At 38.1% G+C, this 22,672-nt stretch overlaps 6 protein-coding genes across 18 annotated transcripts in view; 5 read left to right on the top strand and 1 right to left on the bottom strand.

Annotated features, from left to right (window-relative positions):
- Positions 1–19,913, bottom strand: part of LOC107219884 (ATP-dependent helicase brm) — an 84,116-nt gene extending 64,203 nt beyond the window's left edge. For 7 of the 12 annotated variants that reach the window (XM_046734730.1, XM_046734731.1, XM_046734729.1 and 4 more), the window contains exons 1-6: positions 19,766–19,913; positions 18,347–18,638; positions 2,326–3,337; positions 1,348–1,969; positions 1,176–1,249; positions 157–403 (exon numbers count right to left, since the gene is read on the bottom strand). In XM_046734730.1, coding sequence (XP_046590686.1) covers positions 157–403; positions 1,176–1,249; positions 1,348–1,969; positions 2,326–3,337; positions 18,347–18,598 — 2,207 coding nt within the window. In that variant the 5' untranslated portion in view covers positions 18,599–18,638; positions 19,766–19,913. Of the gene's footprint in view, positions 1–156; positions 404–1,175; positions 1,250–1,347; positions 1,970–2,325; positions 3,338–3,543; positions 3,575–15,096; positions 15,395–18,346; positions 18,639–19,765 lie in introns of those variants that run through there. The other 5 variants (XM_046734728.1, XM_046734727.1, XM_046734726.1 and 2 more) reach the window with 5 other exon arrangements.
- LOC107219886 (inositol monophosphatase 1) lies at positions 7,483–10,072 on the top strand. Its single transcript, XM_015658237.2, has 5 exons — positions 7,483–7,717; positions 7,850–7,983; positions 8,105–8,367; positions 9,168–9,425; positions 9,525–10,072. The coding sequence occupies exons 1-5, from the start codon at positions 7,646–7,648 to the stop codon at positions 9,656–9,658; spliced, it is 861 nt and encodes a 286-aa protein (XP_015513723.1). The 5' UTR covers positions 7,483–7,645; the 3' UTR covers positions 9,659–10,072.
- LOC124293559 (inositol monophosphatase 2-like) lies at positions 10,437–12,314 on the top strand. Its single transcript, XM_046734758.1, has 6 exons — positions 10,437–10,587; positions 10,815–10,948; positions 11,024–11,286; positions 11,452–11,557; positions 11,649–11,800; positions 12,128–12,314. Exons 1-6 carry the CDS (start codon positions 10,519–10,521, stop codon positions 12,253–12,255), a joined length of 852 nt encoding a protein of 283 aa, XP_046590714.1. The 5' UTR covers positions 10,437–10,518; the 3' UTR covers positions 12,256–12,314.
- LOC107219887 (inositol monophosphatase 1-like) lies at positions 12,663–14,389 on the top strand. 2 transcript variants are annotated; one of them, XM_046734757.1, is made up of 6 exons: positions 12,663–12,871; positions 12,949–13,082; positions 13,214–13,470; positions 13,575–13,680; positions 13,770–13,930; positions 14,042–14,389. In XM_046734757.1, exons 1-6 carry the CDS (start codon positions 12,803–12,805, stop codon positions 14,065–14,067), a joined length of 753 nt encoding a protein of 250 aa, XP_046590713.1. In that variant the 5' UTR covers positions 12,663–12,802; the 3' UTR covers positions 14,068–14,389. The 2 variants fall into 2 exon arrangements, with proteins under 2 accessions (XP_046590713.1, XP_015513724.1); XM_015658238.2 differs by having other exon boundaries at positions 12,669–12,871; positions 14,047–14,389.
- Positions 15,715–18,352, top strand: LOC107219885 (inositol monophosphatase 1). Its single transcript, XM_015658236.2, has 6 exons — positions 15,715–15,868; positions 16,182–16,315; positions 16,427–16,689; positions 17,112–17,217; positions 17,334–17,485; positions 17,725–18,352. Exons 1-6 carry the CDS (start codon positions 15,797–15,799, stop codon positions 17,871–17,873), a joined length of 876 nt encoding a protein of 291 aa, XP_015513722.2. The 5' UTR covers positions 15,715–15,796; the 3' UTR covers positions 17,874–18,352.
- Positions 19,914–20,255: 342 nt separating the features above from the next.
- LOC107219873 (NADH dehydrogenase [ubiquinone] 1 beta subcomplex subunit 8, mitochondrial) lies at positions 20,256–22,420 on the top strand. The gene is made up of 4 exons (XM_015658217.2): positions 20,256–20,450; positions 21,150–21,370; positions 21,880–22,038; positions 22,165–22,420. The coding sequence occupies exons 1-4, from the start codon at positions 20,366–20,368 to the stop codon at positions 22,222–22,224; spliced, it is 525 nt and encodes a 174-aa protein (XP_015513703.1). The 5' UTR covers positions 20,256–20,365; the 3' UTR covers positions 22,225–22,420.
- The last annotated feature ends 252 nt before the right edge of the window (positions 22,421–22,672 follow it).

Raw genomic sequence — 22,672 nt, forward strand, 5'->3', positions numbered from 1 at the left:
CAAATCAGAAATTCTGTTACAACACACAAATTTTCTGACATTTTAGATCTTCTAATATCACCATTACCTATTATAACATTTAAGTCAATATGATGTGGATTAAGCGGAAAAATATTTTGCTACTTTCTATTTCAAAAGAAATAGAAAACTATATACCTATTCTCACGCTCTTGCAATATCAGCAGAGGATCAAGTCCAGCTGGTTTTGCGATGCTAGTAACTCTGTTAGTCTTGGCTCCAGGTTGTTGAGGTTGCTGTTGCTGTGGTGTTTGTGGTCCAGGTCTTGGAGGACCAGGGGGTCCAACAACGGGTGGGCCAGCCATTTGTGGGCTGGGACCCGGCGTGACAGGACCTTGGGTTTGATCAACTGGACGTTGGCCAATACCTGGAGGAGGAGCTCCGCCTATTTAATTTTGATTCGAATCAAGGACTGCCCCGGGATCATTCTACTCTACTTTTTTACAATTTTTTACCTTTACCAAGCATCAAGAATTTCACTAAATCAGCCAATGTATTTCATTGATCCTTATACTTTGTATTGTATTTGTTGAGATATGTTTTTCAAAATTGTCAATGTTATTTTTAAACTGTAAAATGTTTCAACGTAAATCAGAAATCAAGGTTGAGATAACAGGCAGCCAATGATATTTTACCATGCTTTTTACTACTTTTACAAGTCGTAATTGGACATATGAGAATCAACTATAAATACTCGTAATTAGGAGAATGAGATTCACAAATTAAAATAATACGCAAGAAATTTATACTGGCAAAGCGGCAGAAACAAATATCTATACAAAAGAAATGTCATAATATTTATCGCAGTCCGCGCGTCCGTAAGAATCTCAATTGGTTAGCAAGGACTTTCATGTGGAAGCTACCATTAAATGAAAACTAAAACCGACATTCGTTACATTTATGTATTACACCACTATTGAGCACATAGATCTTTTATTTTCTCTACTTCTGTGTAATTTGATGCAAAATATTATGCCAAATATTATTCTATGTAAATTATATAATTACAAAACTTCTGTATAATATAATCTATTGAAGGATCAAGGTGAATATTGGGACAAAACATTCTAACTGAAAAGTGAATCAAAAGTTAGAGTAGTCACCCAGAATAAAACGAGCAAATAGATCATACGAACACCGATCTACTATCAACCTACCTTGAACAGCGAGTGCTAATTGTTGAGACAAAGGTTGATTCCTTGCTAATAATCTGTATGCCATAATTTGAACGCTATAGAAAAGAAACAAAAAAATCATTAGCATTTTTATAAAAGTAATTCACGCAAGAATAATTTACCTTTATTAATAAATCAGGTGAAAACTAATTACCGAAGTTGTTGCAATTGCTGAGTACTGAAAGCCTGTTTTTCTCCCATACTATTGCCCTGCCGAGCTCTCAGCGCAAGCAGCTGCGAATAACGTGGATCTTCCTGAAGTCCTTTTTCTTCCATGGAATCAATCGCCCTCTGTAAAGCATTCAAGTTCTCTTGTACGGGTCCTGATGTACTGCCCGGAACGGGGGGCCCTCCAGGTCCCATCTGTCCTGGTGCTATCTGATTCAGCTGATTGACTGGGCCACTTGGACCCATTTGCCCAGGACCTGTCGGTCCCATTTGTCCTGGTCCACTCGGGCCCATTTGGCCTTGACCCTGACTGCTTGGTCCCATCGATCCAGGAGGATTTTGTCCTATCTGTGATCCCTGTCCTCCTGGTCCCATGGGACTCGGACCTCCGGGTATTGAGCTTGGACCACTAGGACCCATTTGATTTGGTCCTCCAGGTCCCATCGAGTGTCCGCTGCTTGAAGTCATTTGTCCTGGTCCGCCTGGACCAATATGACTGCCGGGTCCAGTGGGACCCATGTGCAATGACCCTGGAGGACCACTCATGTGACTAGGGCCACCTGGTCCGATTTGATTACCCCCTTGTGGCCCACCAGGCCCCATTTGTCCTAAGAGACATGATAATAATTCAGAAAATCAAACCATTCATGAATTTGGGAACATAAATGAAATGGTAACAAGTTGACTGAAATCAAATTATATGATTTTCACTGTAGAATTCAATCTACATTGGCTAAATCCAACAACCATTCTTCTCAATGATATTCCATTTATTTTCGCCATAATACAAAATAATTTCAATTTGATAGACACAAGTCATACACTGGGTGCCTAAAAAGGACAATACAGGATCGCATTTTTTATGCCATGTGAATGCTATACAATACATTCGTTCCCACTTCCTGTTTCACTCGACAATAGCCAGTAGGTATAACTACAAGTGACTAATTTTGAAAGTACACACCTTGTCCTATATGTGGTCCACCCTGTGGGGCACCTTGTCCTATATGTGGTCCGCCCTGTGGCGCTCCTTGTCCTATATGTGGTCCACCCTGTGGCGCTCCTTGTCCGCTTCCCGGTCCCATCTGTCCAGGACCTCCAGGTCCCATGTGTGGTCCACCCTGAGGGCCACTTGGACCCATTTGCTGTCCAGGTCCGCCAGGACCCATTTGATTAGGACCACCAGGGCCCATTTGATTAGGACCACCAGGACCCATTTGGTTGGGCCCACCTGGTCCCATCTGTTGTCCAGGTCCCATTTGCTGTCCAGGTCCACCAGGGCCCATTTGTCCAGGCCCACTGGGACCCATTTGTTGTCCAGGCCCCATCTGTTGAACAGGTCCGCCTGGGCCCATTTGCTGGCCAGGGCCTGCAGGGGTCATCTGCTGACTGGGGCCTCCCGGTCCCATTTGTTGACCAGGATTTCCGGAAACCATTTGTTGCCCCGGCCCTCCTGGACCCATTTGTTGACCAGGCCCTACAGGTCCCATTTGTTGTCCAGGCCCCCCAGGGCCCATCTGTTGACCTAGGCCAGCAGGTCCCATTTGCTGTCCCGGACCTCCAGGTCCATGCTGTCCAGGCCCTCCTCCCGGACCCATCTGACCTGGACCTCCTGGGCCCATTTGTCCAGGCCCACTATGGCCCATCTGAGGACCTGGTCCTCCAGGACCCATTTGACTTGGTACCCCAGGGCCCATTTGACCTCCCGGTCCGCTAGGACCCATCTGACCCCCAGGTCCTCCAGGACCCATCGGCCCTGGGCCTCCGGGGCCCATTTGACCAGGCCCACTTGGACCCATCAAGCCCGGACCTCCCGGACCCATCCCACCGGGCCCACCAGGTCCCATTTGCACAGGACCGCCTTGACCCATGTGAGGTCCACCCTGCGGACCATTTGGACCCATTTGTCCTGGGCCACCAGGTCCCATTGGCGTAGCTGGACCTTGTTGTGGTCCTGATCCTGGACCACCAGGGCCCTGAAACAAAAAATGATGTGCTGGTACAGTAAAAGATACGAGTAAAATTGGTTGATATTCATCAATCATCTTTTGAAAATGCATGGCTTAGCGAGCAACAGTGTTTTAATTGATTTTTTCAAGGTATGCTGAGTTCCATAGCATGAGGCTCAAAAGTGTATGGCTTTTTGGGAATTTCACTGAAGATTTCATAGCAGTTTGGTTACCGGATGACGATGACAAGCCAACTGATCAAGTCTCAACTGTTTTAAACTCGAATCTGTTGAAGACCAGAAGAATCGAAATATTCCATTCACCGAATGACCTACCCGTCAATTGTTTGATTGCTTCATGCAATCGGGTTTAATCTAAAACTTCGCTACTACCGCGCACTTCTGTTCAAAACGTCGTCCAATCAAACACGCGTCCTGTATTACACATACGAACGGAATGCCATAACCAACCCCACTATAACCTGTACCATCAATTAGTATCAATAGAAAATTACGCGCAGCTGATGCTTGGCAATGATCAAAATCAGATTTATTCATTGCGGTTTTGGAATGTGACCGGACCTCGCTAGAACAAACTAAATTTTGTGAATTAATATTATGCATAATCCGTAGAGCTTAAGGGTTGAAGAACCTAGATAAAAATCCTACTTCGGCTTATTAGGCTTTGGTTCTAGTAGCATCGGAGTAGCATAAAGATCGGAAAGTAGCTCTTGACCTCAATTTAAACAACTAACGTCGTTCCGGGCTCACTTTGACTAGTTTATTGTAACAGAAAAATATTGATAAAACTTGTATTTCCATAAGTGTGAAGCAGTCATCGTACGTTAATGACACATGACATTAACGAATCTTTTACTTTATGTTTTCCAGACTCGAAATTTGCAGAGTAACAAGGTTTCGTAGGGCTTATACGCTTATGGTTGATAGGTAGTTTCATGTGTTTGATGTCCGAGTTCTTTGTTTGCAGATAACGCACCAACGCAAGTACATCAATTGATTTTATCGGAAAAAATGCAATTGAAGGAAGTTGTTAACCAATTAATGAGTATCGGGTAAGGAGTGCGACGTATTGAGACAACTTGAATTGTTTTCATACCTAAAGTACCTTTGAAAAGGTAGATTTTCACTCAAAGAAGGTATTGAATAGAGATGATTACTTACAGTCGGCTCTAATGCTGCGTGAAGTATAACAAACGTTCCGACAGCCTTTTTTCTAAATTGAAACCAACAGGAATCACACAGTTTTACGGTACTGATTACTACAATCTATGTTTAAAAACTAAAGAAACCTATCAGTTGACAAATGCCATCCTCCGATAACGTAACGGCATTGTCCAATCCTGAACAATAAGTGATGTTTAACGGTGAAATAATACATTTGTCGATAATATTTACCATCGCCATTTCGATTTACTACTCAGAATAAAAAATGGGCGCAAATCCTGGATGAAAATGCATTCAGGACTGTTACAAAGTCAAATCTTTAAATAAGTTAACGGAACGTAGGATTCTTTTCTTAACTTTCGAGATTCTCCATAATAGAGGATTGGACAGATTACATTGACAAGCAATCAATCATAACTACTATGTTTAAAAATAATAAGCTATTACGTCAAGTATAACACGATATAGCCAGTATAGTGTACCTAACTAGCGGTTTTTACCACATTAAAGCAAATTGTAATACACCAACCGCATTCAGGTGGCACATGCACGTCTAATATCTTGCGTAACTAAGTAGGTATAATTGCTTATTGAAAATCATCTCCAATGTATCACGTTACGATTGATTACAGTAGTTTACAAAACCTTGACTGTACGACAATACTTCATGGCTAAGTAAGTCTGATTTGAAGTATAAAACAAGATTGACATGAACAAAATTCTATTCATCATTCAACATCACACCTTCAAATATGGCGTATTAGTCTACTCATCATTCGGCGGATCTACCAATAATGATTAACGTTTCGATCGTTCGAAAAAATAATGGGTAATGATCATTTTTATTATTTGTCTTTGACAAGCTGCTCGCACTCTCAGCGGAACTCATGCACGTTGATCTAGCGTTATATATGTGGCAATTGGTTACAGCCTACGGCATTTTCCCAGGTATCCCCACGCCGGCTATAAGTGAGTTCATGCCATGAGCACGTGGGTTTGGCTCTCAAAGGCGTGCGCGAATCGCAGGCGAAAGCCTCGAGAACGAACGCGAATCAGCGAGAACAAAAATAAACGGTAATTCCGCCATGCGGACAGATCGACAAAGTATGAATGACACACGATTGGCACGTGGTCCAATGTGCCATGCTTCGCTCACCTGACTAACTGTGAGTGCAGTGCAATTTGAAAGCAATCGTTTATCCTGTTCTACATTCAATTCTGATGACACACGCATTGCGTTCCACGTCTCACAAGTAAAACTATGGATTTAATGATGCACGGTTGAATTTACTAAAGTGCTTTCGCGGTCACTCCTCCATCTATAACCGACGTGATCAAAATTTCTTTGCTTTGGAATTGATGTATTCCTTGAGAGCTTCAAATTCTTCCAGTAAAATCAGCCCACAATTTTTCAGCACGATTATTATCGTATTTTTACAATTATAACATCACAAGTAGTATTTTTATTCCTTGAGCACTGACTGGTGTTTCTTTTTTATTCCCAATTATGCATTATTACGTATCTGCAATAACTATTTAAAAAAATTGCTGGTCAATTTTAATAATAAGCGGTAAAATTAAGCCAACTAACCAATAAGTGCGACCATATTTCACGTAAGTTTCATCGCAATAAAGGACGTCCTATTGGAACTGTATGGGTATTGAAATGCTGATGTATGTCTAACATTGAAAATTGAAAGAAAAACAAACCGCTGCACACGTAACACCGCGGGTCACCTGAACCTATCAAAATATACATATATCAGTGCTTTATTGGTAGAAATTTTCAATGAAAAAAAACTAACAGGGCATCTAGTACAAACGATCCATGGACTGTAATGTAGATTAATTGGAGAATTCAGTATTACAATAGTTTTAGATTTTGCAATCCACTGACCGGGATATCCTAGAAGGAGTGTAACCGTCGAATTACTTTGTACTTTGGAATTTTACTCGACTTATCGGAAATAACACAAATATAGGTATTTGGTGGACTGTCTACCAAACATTATATATACATTTAAATTTGTTACACAACGATATAATTTATATATATATATATATATATACATACTCTACTTATCGGAAATAACACAAATAGTGCCAAGTGCATACATTCGAGTAGCGATTATAAAACTATGACCTGCAGGGATGCATGTTGAGCAAGTCCGTGATTTTCTTTTAATGATCAAGTCGTACAGAACACTGGAGAATTTAAAAAAAAATTCTTTTTTTTGCACTTTGCCATTTTGACCAATATTAACAAATTAAAAAAAAAGTCTCATTTCGATTACACTCACACAGTTTCGTAACGTTAAAATTCGGTTTTTAGGAAAAATTACATAAAAACTTTTTTTCAACTGTGTAGTACTTCTGTGATTAATTTCAAAAACAGTGAGAATAATTTTTTTCTACCTTACGTGTCAACGAAAGTTATTCTAAACTTTTTTCGCAAAAGTATCTCAATGGTCCCTACAAAACATTACTTTTTTTTCCAAAAATCGGCTAAGCCGATTCGAAGACATAGATCTTTTTCGATTTTTTGATTTTCTTTCGTGTCTTCCGAAAGGAACATATTTCGAAGTTTTAATTTACAAGAAACTGTACTTATAAGAAAAAAGAAAAAGCATGACTTGATTATTTTTGGTTTCTCTGCTTAATACGCCGATAAGATTGTTTCGTCTGCAATAAATATACTTGAATCAAAACGTTCACGAATAAATGAAATAACAATGTGAGTTGAACATCCTACCTGCGAGGGGATCAATTATCAGAAACTGGAGGTCTGGTTAGTCAATTCAAATATTCCGCAGCGTGTAATGTTCCTACCGATCGTCCGCTGATGGAATATTCCAATTAAAATCCCGTGGAAAAGAACATCACCGTTTGTATCTATTGTCCGAAATAATGTGGCGCAGCTAACGTAGAGTACATAGGGGTGGGGGTCGAGCAAGAGCGTTAAATACCCGGATGATCAGACCGAAAAGTCACTCTGAGAGAAACAGTGGAAGAGTGCAGTGCGTTATTGCAGCGTGCAGCAAATAAAATTTTCGATCCCAAATCTCAAGTTCAATTATAATAATCTTCGAGTCGCAGCTCAGGCTTTCAACCGTTTCAATCTAAAAATAAGCTAACAACTAGCCGCATTAAAATGGGCAGCCAACAACACGACTTGAACCATTACTTCGATTTTGTCATGAAACTGACCATCGACTCCGCGAAGGTTTATAATTAATTTTTATTTTTTAAATTAGCTCAACGACCATTTACTCATATAACTTGATTATAATTGACACGAAGTCCTCTTCAGCATTTATGCCAAGCACTATAATTGACGTTAGTTTCTAAATTTCAGGTGATCAGAGAAGCTATCCAAGGTGGTAAAAACATCGAAACGAAAGCTGGTGACTGGGACCTGGTAACGCAGTACGACCGAAAAGTGGAGGAGATCCTGATATCTGGATTAAGCAAGGAATTTCCCACCCACAAGTACGTTCACGCGTGTCTAACCCTTAAACAACACAGTTTCAACATTGTTACGAAAATGAAGAATAATCATGGAGCCAACGAACGAATGTCGTTACTTACAATTACTATCTTTACCGCACAGATTCATTGGCGAGGAAACCGTCTCCACCAACAATCATTTGCCAGAATTGACCAATGCACCAACATGGATAATCGACCCCATCGACGGAACTACAAATTTCGTACACTCGTTTCCTCACACTTGCATATCAATTGCTCTGGCAATAAACAAAGAGTTAGAGATTGGCATCGTCTACAATCCGGTTCTTGAACAACTATTCACAGCAAGAAAAGGACGCGGAGCTTTTCTCAATGGGAAATCAATCAGAAGTTCATCCGTCGAAGGTCAGTGTGTATAAGTTGCACAAAAGTATCAGAGTATCCTGAATTTGGTCTGACCTCAGCGTTTTATGGCGTATTTATTCGATCAAACTTTAATTGAGTCAAAACAACGAATAGGCAGTGGGTCAGGTTGACGCTATTGCAAGCAGACGCCAAAGTCTCGGTATTAGAATGAGGAAATTACATGTTCTCAAGTTATCACACCGTAATAAATCTTTCGAGAAAGTCCAACAACTCCTCCTGTAATAAACTGTTGTAAAATCAGACAGCAAATATAATTGCCCGGGATTTTTCATCTCTCGGTTGCTGAGAATTGTTTACCGCAAAGTGTAGAATAAAAAAAAAAAAAGAAATTAATCACATTTATCATTAGTTGTAAATGAAACGCGTTATTTTGTTACTACACCGATTAAGAGGGAGGTTTACGCCACGCGCATGTTTTTTATACGGAATCAAATATTCAGCTGTGACAAATACTTGCTTAAGGAATATTACTTGGAAATATAAAGAACTATAATCGAATAATTCGTGAAATATTGTGAATTCAATAATATTGATTTCCGTAACGGCTTGAGACAGAGATTTGTATTATGGATTATCGTCAGGGATGAAAATCATTTAGTATTTCATCCGACTTCCGATCACTTGAGAAATGAGTTAATTTTGGTGAAACCGGAAGCTGAATCGAACCAAAAATAAAAGCTTCTCAGGTCGCCATTGTAGTAACCAAGTGGTATTCATTACGGCGGATTTATCTAGCGCAATAATTTGTATCTCTAACATTCGTTTTATCCTTCTTTCAGAACTCGCAAACTCTTTGATCTGCATTGAAGCTTCCTACGCGACAATCGAAGATATCCGAGACATAATCCTCGGTAGACTGGAAGCATTCGTCTCAATCGCTCACGGAATCAGAACTCTCGGTTCGGCTGCATTGACACTTTGTCACGTAGCAATGGGGGCCGCAGAAGCGTATCACACCGACAACCTGATGCCTTGGGACGTGGCTGCCGGTACCCTAATAATAAAAGAGGCTGGTGGCTGTGTGATAGACACGAATGGTAAGAAACTCTGGCAATGCGTTGACAGTTCTGATTTACTATTTCGAAATTGGCGTTTTCGTTGATATAACCGTTGAATCGACTCCTACGATTTTAAAGGTGGCAATTTCGAAGTAATGAGTCCCAAAGTCCTGGCAGTGGGCAATCGCAAGTTGGCGCAGGAATTGGTCAAGCTGATAAAACACGCGGATGCGAGAACACAACAGAAGCGGCTCCGGAGCATCCAGGCATAATAGTTATTACGGAGTTGGAAGTTTCATCTTCAAATTTTAGTATTTTTATACACTACACTACATGGCGCGGATTAAACCCGAGTCATTCCATCCCATCGATTGTAACCAAAGTCAGTCGCTGGACCCAGCACACTTATATATTAGCTAAATTTGTTACATCTTATATAAATTGTAAATATTTACTTATCGATAAAATTAATTATTCGACATAGGACAGTTACAACATTGGTAATTTTTTAAATGTCCAAATACCTTTGCGGTAACTATAATTTTACCAATAGCAGCTCAATTTTTCATCTCTAATTCTTCTTCATAAGTATAAATTATAGATAAACGTTGTTGAATCATATTTTTCATTGAAAAATAGAGGTATTTTTGCAATTATCGCAAGTAAATAAAGAATTTTAAATATTAGGACTACTGTTGTTCTTAACCACACGCTATTTGATCGATGTTTTTTTCTCACAATATCGAGTATTGATTTGATGAAAGAAAAAAATGCTCAAAGACTTAGGAACAAATATGTTTAATGATGATATGAATAATAACATAACATTCGCAACATTTTTAACTTGATATTTTTATTCTACTAAAGTATACCAAGTAATACCTGCATATTTTTTTGCACCTAACTGTGATAAGATAACCGAAAACAAGAAGCTTCTTCTCAAATTTCAACTTTCGTTATCGAAAATACTGTATTATATATACAGAGACAAACATTATTGACTTAGGTACAACATCGTCGTTAATGATAAGGTGTTGGAAATCCGACAATTATTCAAGATAGAGCATTCTAGCATTCATTTACTTAGTTCGAAGATCAACGTTCGAAGAGGTTCGCCGAAAAGACGGAAAGAATGACGAGCGCGGAAGAGATTGAGCATTTTTTCCAAGTTGCCAAATCATTGACTTTAGAAGCCGCTGAGGTAAAAGCGTTAAGTAACTGACTTATAATTAGCGCGAAATTTACTTACACCATAATCAGATTTTATACAAATTATCTAAAAACGTTTGTAAATGAAATCTCGAGTGAAGAGAGAGAAACACGAAACTAAGAGAGATTCAAGCATTCGAATTAAATTGTAACATTAAATTGTCGAACTTTTTAAACGTTTGCAATTAATCGATTTTAATCAATTGGTCAACTATACAGATAATCAAGAACAGCATCAACGAATTAAAGGACGTAGAGGAGAAATCGTCCGACAAGGACCTCGTCACTAAATATGACAAAGAAGTTGAGAGGCTGCTGTTTGAAAGATTGTCAAACGAATTTCCGGAGCACAAGTAATAATCTAATGTTATATGAAAAATACGTAGTATTGCGTGTATAAATAAATGTTGTAATTTAAACCGTGCAAGATTTATCGGAGAGGAAACATCGTCGTCTAATAAAGAAACCCCCGAACTCACGGATGCACCAACGTGGATAATAGACCCGATAGACGGGACGACCAATTTTGTCCACTGTTTTCCTCAAGTCTGCATTTCGATCGGTCTGGTGATTAATAAAAGACTCGAAATAGGAATCATCTATAATCCGTGTTACGATGAGATGTACACGGCGAAGAGAGGCCAGGGTGCCTTTTTGAACGGAAAAACTATTCAATCATCGTCAACAAAAGGTGAAAGTCGATTGAAACGATCTTACGTTAATCGAAAAATAAAACAAGATACGTGTAATTGCGATGATACAAAGTGGAGTTTATTGATGTCGAAAAATTACAATAATTAAAAATAAATCATAATATACATGCTCACGTTTTCTTACGTCTCGTATTGGTTTCTAGAGTTGAAAAAATCACTTGTCAATTTGGAAACTTCGTCGTTATTCAATACATCTCAAGCTGACATTGGATTGGCACGTTTCAATGCTGTGATCGAGGCTGCTCACGGGTAATAAAAAACAGCCACTTTTTTAACATTATTATACTCGGCAAAAATGTTTAAGAGAAAACGCGAATGATTATATAAACTTGAATTTCAGAGTGCGCACGATTGGTTCTGCCGCTTTGGCTTTAGCTTTCGTAGCCAGAGGAATAATCGACGTGTTTCACATGGACGGACTGAACTCTTGGGACGTTGCCGCGGGTTGTCTTATCGTAACAGAAGCTGGAGGCAGCCTCATCGACACAAAAGGTATGAACGCGTCGTTTGATACAATTCTATCAGCTCTCAAGCATCTGATTCCACATTTAATGAAAAACAATCCCCATAGTCAAATACCGGCTACGTATAATATTTTTGTCGCCAATTTTCAACAAGCTTGATATTGAACGTAATCGTACGACCAATCGTCATCAATTTAATTTGTTCACTCAACTTTTGCCACTTGCATGTAATAACGTATGTAAAGACCCCGATCAAAACGATACAAAAGCAAATAACTGTAATTACTCGTAAGGCAAGATGAATGGCGCCCTACATTGATACAACGATCGTGTGTCCGTGCGTCTTTATTTTCAGGGGGGAACTTCGATTTCATGGCTCCAAAAGTTATCGCAGCGGCCAATGAAGCTTTGGCCATAGAAACCTCGAAGTTAATACTAGAGACGGATCTCAGGACGCAGAGAAAACGATTGAAAAAGAATTGAATATGTTATTTTACAAGCCACTATTGTCAGTATATGAATAAAACAATTTCAAACCGCAACAACTAATATACAACCATGTTACTTTTTCATTTTGTACAATACAAAGGATGTGAAATTTGAAGAAGGTTTAACTTTTATCTACAATACGTAACAGATGCAGACACTAAACGTTATCTATAAGTTAATTCACATAAATCTAATGCGTACGAAACTTTAACTAGTAAAAAAAATTAGCTTCACTGTATATGCAGAGAATTTGTCAGCAGTCATTGAACGTGTACTGTAAACACTCCTGCATAATATCATGGTGGTTGTAAAGAAACCTTCAAAAGAGAATGTAAATTGACCCAAGTATAACGCAGAAATCATTGGACCAATCTAACCTTCGATCAAACGAATCAAAAGTCGAGACAGAATAAGTGAGTAGAATAGTAGTTCGCAAGTATCCGTTTCCCCGGAAGGAACTCAAAGGAACTGCCGCACTGATCGTTTACGGTGTTTCTAAAAGTTCTTCCTCGCGACTTGAGTAAGTAAGATCAAAACTGAAATGACGATGGATTCCACCCTCGACGTGTACTACGAATTCGTTATGGGTTTAACTCGGGAAGCTGCCAAGGTGGGAATTCGAAAATCGCGAGTATTACTGTATCGTATAACGGTTCATTAATCGTTAATACTACAAACTGTTGAAAGGTTATCACCAATTCGATAAAACTGCGAAAAACCGTGGACACGAAACGAGGTGATTGGGATCTCGTGACGCAATACGACCGGGAGATTGAAGAAATCATAATTGATCGTTTGAAAAGTCAATACCCGGACCACATGCAAGTGCCCATTCTCCATGCGTATAATAATACAAATTTTGGATTTCCAAACAAATTCGCGTAATAAAGAAACCTCGAGATGATACTGAAAATATATATCATAAATACAAGACAGTCATTTTAATTTTCAGGTTTATCGCCGAAGAATCGGCGGGTAATAATTCACCAGATCTGACCGATGCTCCGACATGGATAATAGACCCGATCGACGGCACTACCAATTTCGTTCACGGATTCCCGCATACCTGTGTCGTGATTGCTCTAGCCATACGGAAAGAGGTGGTGATTGGAATAGTGTACAATCCACTTCTGGAGCAACTATTCACGGCTAGAAAAGGCCGGGGTGCTTTTCTCAACGGAGAACCGATTAGTACCTCGGAAGTGGACGGTGAGTAAAATAGCACACACTTGTAGTGAATTTCTCACGACGTTAGCGCGGGAATCAAACAAAAACAACCTCTTAGGGTTACGCGATCACATTTTGATTTACAGATTTTTCGAAAGCTTTGGTCTGCTTTGAGCCCGGATTTATAAAGATTGAAAGCATGGCAGAGTACGTGGTCGAAAGACTACGAGCAATTATAAAGGTGGCACATGGGTAAGCCTTTATACTCATGCTACAAATGCTCCGATAGTGAAATTTTTCAGCAGCGTTATTAAAAGTTACAACAATTCCGACGCTTTCAGAATACGGACCCTCGGAGTTGCCGCCTTAACACTTTGCTACGTAGCGATGGGTGCTGTTGACGCTTATCACATTGAGGGACCTGGCATAGAAGTTTGGGACATCGCCGCAGCTTCTCTGATCATTGCGGAAGCCGGAGGTGTCGTCGTCGACAGAGTTTCAGGTATAAAAAACACGGGCCTAACGTTATAGCAGTACTTGGCAATTAAGCAATTGAAAAGTGCCGCAAGTAGTACAGTTGCGATAGTTGTGACGACTAAGGGATGGATTTAAGCGCAGGTGAACGAGTGGACATCATGAAGCCAAGAGCGATCGGAGCGGCGAATTCAAAAATCGCAGATGCAATGGTAAAGATTATTCGTGAAACTGACGAGAGAGTTGACCAAATGAAAAACAGTACCCATTGAAGAAACGACGGATGAAAACAAGGAATCTTTCAATGAATGCTTAAACCGTCGCATTCGTGTCAAAGTACTGGAATTTCAATTGTTGTAAAGCTCAAGAATTTTATAATGCACGTTGAACGTTATTCTCTCGATAATAATGGATCGTTGCGATTCAGCGGCGCAATTTTTTTCTTCACAATTGTACATTAACAATAAAGCAGTCCGTTGTGTATCAATTATTATTGTTTTTTACGTTATAATCATTTCATAATAGAAAGTCTGCTATGATTGCCGTATTTGCATTTCGAAAATAGTATTACTTCATGGTGATAAATACGAGTTGAGTACGAGATCGTCTGTCCGTCTGTCCGGAAATTTTTGCTTACATAGAATTAAGTTAGTAACGTTACTGTAACGATTTATGTTTACGAAAAATCGTTACTTCGCACCTTTAGTATTGTTTGGAATTTAGTAAACCATGGTAAACAAAACATACTCATATTTCAAAAAAAAAACAAATCCTTTAAAGCCATTCGAAAATTGCACAATGATTTTTACTCTAATGTTTTGTTACGTTAACGGTACCAAGTTAAGCCTCATAAATTTCGTCTGTATACGAATTGCGGTAGTAATTAGAGCTGCTAATATTGTTATTCTCATCATTGCTACAGTTATCATGGTTATTTACATTATGTTTTCAATGTCTTCGTTGTTCTCGTTATTTTCATTACATTTATTATTTTAATTATTTCACTTATTTCCACAACTTTTAGTTCTTTCATTATTTTTTTATTGTTTTCATACAACAATATTTCTGGTAGCGCTCAAAGAAATGAGACGCGAGTGTCAAATTTTTGAGCATTTGTCTACAACAGTTTACTGCAGCAAAATTAAAAAAAAAAAAAAAAAACACAGATCGTTGACTCAAGAAAAATTTCATTACCTCTAGTAAAATATTGTCTTCGCCACCCGCAAAATGCCTTTGTTCGTCCAAACAAACCTTTCTTTCTGTGTTCACGTGTTATTTGTATCGATCACATACTATTTGCCGACGGTTCAAAAGCTAAACATACTGAAACTGAACCGTGAAGTCAAATCATCATGGGTGTTAAGTATGCAAGAAAAGGAATGCAAAATTTGCCAACATTAGCAAAGAAACTCTCGTCCTCGCGTGTACACCTATGCCTACGTATTGCAATCACGCACACATACTCTCACTCTCGATAAAAGAAACGGAACGGAACGTAATAGGTAAGTATGTACGTAGACCTTTCGTTTTCCTCGGCAGTAAGTCATGTGCCTTTCGATGCCGCGCGTGTATCAAGATATATAAAAAAAAAAAAAATCAACGTTGTATATGTAACAAAAAATGTAAATAAACTGAATTAAAAAAAAACTTCTCGGTCCCATGGTGTACAAATAATCCATTAAAAAAAAAAAGTAAATAAAACAATACCAACAAGCAATTGCTTTTACGTTTTCGGCTCAACGAATGTTAGCGGAATCCAGATACTTGGATACAAGTATAACTAAAAACCTTGAAATTTTACGACCTCGATTACACAGAGCAGATGAAAGTCAGGTTTCAGTAGCATTTCCATCGTCGACAGTCTGTCAAAGTGAGGCAACGCTATAAGATCACTATGATGACGAGTGATAACGATTTGAAAAGTTTTTACCAGACGGTGGAAATCTTGGCTAGAGATGCGGGAAAGGTTAGTGAACTTCTTTAATTTGACCATCGTATAATCAACCGAAGTATTGAGTTTTTGCGGAGTTTGAGATACGATGCACGAGATGATAAAACGCACAAAATTATCGAAGGATGAATTAATACAAAACCCAAATTTTCATACGAGGGAAAATAATCTTATTATAGGATATTAATTCATAAACGCTGCAGTGTTTGTCAGGTATTTGCGAAATTGGGCTTCTTGGGAAGCTAAGTCGATTATCATTTTGAGATAAGTCGCTCTCAAACGAGTAATTTGTTTCAATTTTTCCACTCACTATATTTCAAACATTCAGGTTATAGCCGATGCAATAGACAAGGAAAAGAATGTGTCGGTTAAAGGAATCGATTGGGATATGGTGACGGAATACGATCTGAAAGTGGAGGAAATTGTAATAAGAAGCTTGTCAGCAAAGTTTCCCACTCACAAGTGAGTTTCATCATAGATATTGCTGTACGTGGTCGGGTATTCGCCGACTAACAATTAATTGCATATACATTATAACTCGACAATGATGGTGCCACGTGATTCGAATAACAGGTTTATAGGAGAAGAAGATGTGGCGAATGAGGGTAAAATGCCGGAATTAACTGATGATCCCACGTGGATAATTGATCCGATAGACGGAACGACTAACTTTATTCACAAGTTTCCTCACGTTTGTATCTCCATCGCTTTGGTCATCAATAAAAGAGTTGAAATCGGTATCGTTTACAATCCTGTTATGCAGCAATTCTTCTCTGCGGTGAGGGGAAAAGGAGCTTTCCTAAATGGGAAACCGATCCGAACTTCTGGTGTTCAAGGTAAAAATATTGTGAGGATGAAGTTAGCAACGTTATTGTAGCGATATATGATTCGAAAAATTATTATTTGTCAATTTTAGAATTATCTGAAATTCAGTAGACCATGATAAAATAAAATGTGCCCATGTTTTAAAAACATAACTGCTTTGAAATTATTTAAAAATTGCAAGATAGTGATTTTTTCCAATTATTCATTAGGTTCACGTTACCATCGTTAACCTAGTGAAATATTATCTCACACTAATAAGTAACAATGGCTGATAATTTTAATTGCCAGTGCAAGCCAAGGAGTTGACAAAAAAATAAATATACCACAAAATGTGATACAAGTACCGTCTCTCCTAAATCGAAAGTACAATTAATTGAAATTGAACATTTGTCGAACAAAAATGTCAGAATTGACACAAAATTGGATGTTTCAGACCTTTCGCATGCTCTTGTCGGAATCGAGCCATGGTTAGCCAAAAATGAAGAACATACCTCAAGTTTGTATAGCAGAACACATTTTCTAATTCAGAAGACTCACGGGTTGGTACTAGAAAAAATTCAAGGACTACAAGCTGTATTAATCGAAAGAAACTCTCATAGTTGAACAGTTGCGTGTAAGTATAATTTCGAATGAAACTATCAACAAATTATTTCAGAATTAGATCTCTGGGACTGGCTGCGCTAAGTCTATGCTACGTAGCGATGGGTGCAATCGAAGCATATCACATCGAAGGCATAGACCCATGGGACGTGGCTGCCGGACAATTAATCATCGAAGAGGCTGGAGGGATGGTTGTGGATACTACTGGTAAGATCATATAATTTATGGTGTGTGTAATCGAGGGAAATATTTTTTTTCTTCTCTTCTGTCAACGGAGAATTGATAAGAATGTATACTAATATAAACATTCTAAATATTGAAAACAGAATAATCTATGATGAGGAAGCAGAAAATCAACATTATAGAATTTGACGGATCGTCTACATTCATCTATGTACAGAATTCTTCAAATTAATTTATGGACTTGAAATGGATTCTTTTTTCAGGTGGAGTTTTAGATTTGATGAACCCAAAAGTGATTGCAGCTTGTAACCGTGAAATAGCTGAACAAATTGTCAATCTATTCAAGAAAACAGACAGCATCGGTCAGGAAAAAATATCTGACTTCTTGTTGCAGATAAGTTCAGATCTTTAACAAACTTCCCTTTATATCTTGTACTGTGTAATTCCAAACTTCTGTAACTATTCATCTTAAAACTTCCAATATCAAGTTCAGCACAGCGATTTATGACAATTAGCAGTGTCAAATAAGCAAATAACGGAAAGAAGAGAATAGAAAAATCGTCGTATATATGTCCAAGTTCTTCACTTGTTCTTCATTCTCTTCGTTTAATTGATCTTTTGAATTATAACTACTAAATTTAAACTCTTCACGCAATGAGCATTTCAATTCCCTTGAACCGTCTACAAAATAAATTTGTTCCAAGAAGCATTTCACTAGATTTTCATATCAATACAAGCTAACATATAATTTGATTACTCCACGTTCAACTTATCTTTAAGAACCGAATCCGGCGAGGAGAAATAGCATACAATGATTAACACATCCCATTGTGAATTCTGAAGACTTTAGCTTCATTCGATGATTTGAATTTAAAAACATCTCACCTGAGGTCCCATATTTGGTGGCATTTGCTGCGGGTGTGGAGGATACCCTTGTTGCTGTGGGGGAGGCTGCTGTTGCTGCGGCATTGGTGGACCGCCCTGATATCCTTGAGTTGGACTATGAGGATGATGTTGTGGAGGACCCATTGGACTGCCTTGAGGATTGGACGGGGATGGAGCTTGTTGGGGAGGGCCCATTGGACTTGGTGCTTGTGGGGGTGGCATGGGAGACGATTGGGGCGAGGGGCTCGCCATGCTGTTTCTATCAGACTCCAGCTTATTCAGTACTGGGACTCTGAAAAATAAATCTCATTACCAATGAAACCAAAGTTAGACAAACATTAGGATATAAATTCGAAGTTCCTTTTATGGAAGACTCGGACAGGAATTTAATTTTTAATAAGGTTTGCGTAAGAATGCAGAAAAAATATTTTGGAAACGATAATGTTTTTTTCGGTTGACTCTCTCAGCATCCCTGATTTTTCCAAGTCCATTCCGTTCAACAAAAGTAGAATCATTAACAACTGTAATACTGCTTATATTCCAAAGATTAACAGAATTGCTTTTCAGAAATATTTCCATTAGAATGAACCCGTGGTTTTCAACATGAACGAATCACAAGATGTTTCAGTCACGATTGCATAGCTTCCTAGATCAAAATACATGGGAAAGACACAAAGTTTATTTTATGAAGAATTTATGCTTCGCGTTAGTGCACAAACAACCAAGGTGACGTTGCATCACAGAATAATGGCAACTGATACATCGACTGCATATCTGGGTGTGCGAGGTAAGTTTCTTACAATTGTGATTTTGAGCATAGTGCCTATTTCATTGATGGTTTAAAGTGGTATTTATTTAATTAGTCAAAGATTATCGAAATTTTCTGGCTTAAACTGATAATTCTTTTGTCAGGATTATGATCACGAGTACGAGAACCCGTCAAATGTAACCTCATTTCACATTTACAAGTTAACAACAAAGCTGATGACAAAAAGTCTGCATATTTAATAGCAAAAAAAGAAGACACAAAATGACGTAATTCATAATACCTAAGAAAATTGAGAGAGTTAAAAAAAAAAACTATCAAAAATACGACAGTGGTTCGTAAGGCAGGGTGAGGCGAAAAACTTGGATTGATGGAACACAATTATGTGTGTGTGACACCAAACTCACGGCTTCGTCGTCAAATATTACTCAACACTCTGTGTACGTCTCAGATAATGTACGCTTTACGGAAAACTTGGTACCTCAATTATATTATTCAATGAGTTAGTTTCAAATCGTGACGATTTCAACTAGAATTTCATCGTCAACAAAGTTGAAGCACAAACACACTCGAGCGAATCGGAGTCCCTTTTGGCCATTACGCAAAAACGTAAGACATACATTCATGAATATGTCTGTAAAGACGACTCGTACCTTTTTAACTCTTAGCTCGGGCTTCCGCCGAACATACGACGAATAGTTTCCACTACGTTCATGCAGTAAACTTGTAATATTTCAACCTAAATAGGAGAAAGCAATCTTGACCGCGACTACACGACAAATCCCACCGAATAACACAAGCCGCCGGCCATCTTTCTTTCCCGCATTCTCGCTCGTTCAGACGCTAGTGGCGCTGCTATCGCCAATCGTATGCTGAATGTTTATACATAAAAACAGCGGTGCGAATCCATCTTCAGGCCATCTTTACCATACGAACCCAATCGATGTTTTACCCATTTTATGGCTCAAATCGCTATATATGGGTATAAAAAGCGTTGAGAAATGTCGTTTTTAAAAATGAAAAAAGCAAGAGATAGCGGACATTTGATTCAACTCTGGCTTTAGATTGTCTTTTGTGTTGATCTTGTTTGGTTACTGTTACATATCAGTGAGTTCAGTCAACGCTTACGATAGTCTATGGCTTTAGTCCATGGCTAGAACGCGTTCAACGCCGCGCCTCCGTAGAGCCCGTAGCCACAGAGACGGAGTTTCTATAGTTGGTGGTCAGAGCCGGAAAGGCCTGAGTTATCAAAAATGTCTTCTCTCGCGAAGTTCTGTAAAATTTCGACCCGATTATGGCCACAAAACGGTGTCTACACGTATAATATAGCGAAATACAGTAAGTGTAAACAGAACACCATAAAAATATATTTGTGTGAAATATTTCGTGAGTGCGAATGAAGTTACTGGAGTAAACGCACACCGTAGAGGTTATGTCCATCAATTACATAATTTATTACTTTGCATTACAGATTTTAACGAAAATTAATGTGTAGCTTACTTTTCCTGCTCCTCGATATTACGATACATATCTTTTTTGATATCTTCAACTTTCTCACGGGCAGCTTAACTCCATATGAACAGCTAATACATATTTATGTCATCAAAATGCCAGAATGTATGTTTCAAAACAGATGCAATGAGATTTCATTACTGTACCTGCTTTAAATGGCCTGATAAATAATTTCATTAAATTGTTTCATGCATATTAGGTAATGAACTGAAAGCTAACTGTTACGAATTAACAAAACATTCTTTTAAACGTGTTATGAATATTTGATTTCGTTGGATGACGGTTAGGGTTGGAATGATGCACATTAAGCAATCAATTTTATCTTCTGTACGACGTTTCGGCAGGCCCAGCCGACCATCATCAGGACCTGCCAAAATGTACGGAAAATAAAATTCATTGCTTATTGACCATCATTCCAACCCTGACCGTCGTCCAACGAAATCAAATATTTATAATATCTATACGGTCACAAAGTTCAACTCATTTAAACGTATTATAAATTATGATAAAATCTTTTCTGTTCAGGTATGATCAGGGACTATAAACCAGCCCAATATCCAACAACAGAAGAAGAAAGAGCTAAAGCAGCAGAGAAATATAACCTAATAAAAGAAGATTATAAACCAATTCCAGATGATGGAAATGGTTTAGGAGATTATCCAGAACTTCCTATGGTCTCGGCTGAAGCCAAGGATGATTATTACCCTTGGGATTTCCCAGAACATAAAAGAAATTTCAACGAACCTGTTAGTACAATTCATTTCATTCCGAGTTTTCTTATACTTTCTCAAAACAAACGCATGTTGCCTTATTAGGGTATCAATGCTATTTGAAACACTTGAATTTAAAAGCAAATCTTCAGGATGCAACAGTAAGAGAATCAAACTCCTGATGAATATCAAATTTACTGCATTCATTTTTCATGGCGTGAACAAGTAATTCATAGAATAATTAAGAATTACATGACAATTCCTTTGTGGTCTTTACTACATCAACGAGGCTTTTCATTCTCGTTTTATAAGGAAAGTGAAAGTTGAAAACGTATTCAATTAAGTTCACCTATATTTTATCTTACAGAAATCGAAAATAAAAATCATACGCCCTTCTGTTCATTTTCACTCACACTAAATCACATCAATTTGTAGAAATGATCATTCAAACCAACTTCCAGATTTTTATTTTTATTTTTTTTTTTTTGCTAATATTGAAATATTTATATTCTCTATGTATATTCAAAAATGATATAATATTGTAGATGCACATATGGGCTAACATGCTAGGTGAAGATAGATACTATCACAATCCACCACTTCGCTATCCGATGTACGTGTACTGGCTAACTTTCATTGGTGTCATGGGTGGTTTTGTTGGTATATTCCTAGTGTGTGAGAACTACAAATATGTTCAGCCTGTGGTACGTACTTAATATTATACTAAATTAAATGTATTATTCCATTTTTGAATAAAAGCCAATCAGTCTCCTACTTGATGGGTTTTATATGTAATAGTGCTTGTATTTTTTATTTGTGTTATGTTACAGGTGAAGAAACAGTATCCATCTACCAACAAAACGCACTACACATTCGAAAGTTTAAAATGAGAGAATTTATGAAATGGTCAAACATTCATGTAGATAAAATGTAATAAAGTATGCAAACATTTGCAATTTTGACTCAATAATTTATAAATTCTAAATACATGGTCATTCAGCCAGTTTTGCATCGATACTGATATTTATTAATAAAACAACCGAATGTATGCATCTGTGAAATAAAGAATGATTACTTCTACTTCAACCCACAATGTACTAATGTTTTATTGTAACATAGTCTCGAATTTTAGTTCAGATATTTAATACTGCGATTCCCGCCAAACATTGAGAATGAAGATCTAATTGTAAGTACTACTTTACTCTAGGCTCCATGGTACTACTTACTGTTGATGAAAGAGTATAAGGTCTGTTATCCCAATGGAAAGCCTGAGAAAGAGCGCTGAAGCTAATACCGAGGAACAGAGATAGAGTAGGAGCGACGTTGACTGAAGATGTA

Source organism: Neodiprion lecontei, chromosome 3, assembly GCF_021901455.1.
Source record: "Neodiprion lecontei isolate iyNeoLeco1 chromosome 3, iyNeoLeco1.1, whole genome shotgun sequence".
Taxonomy (NCBI): domain Eukaryota; kingdom Metazoa; phylum Arthropoda; class Insecta; order Hymenoptera; family Diprionidae; genus Neodiprion; species Neodiprion lecontei.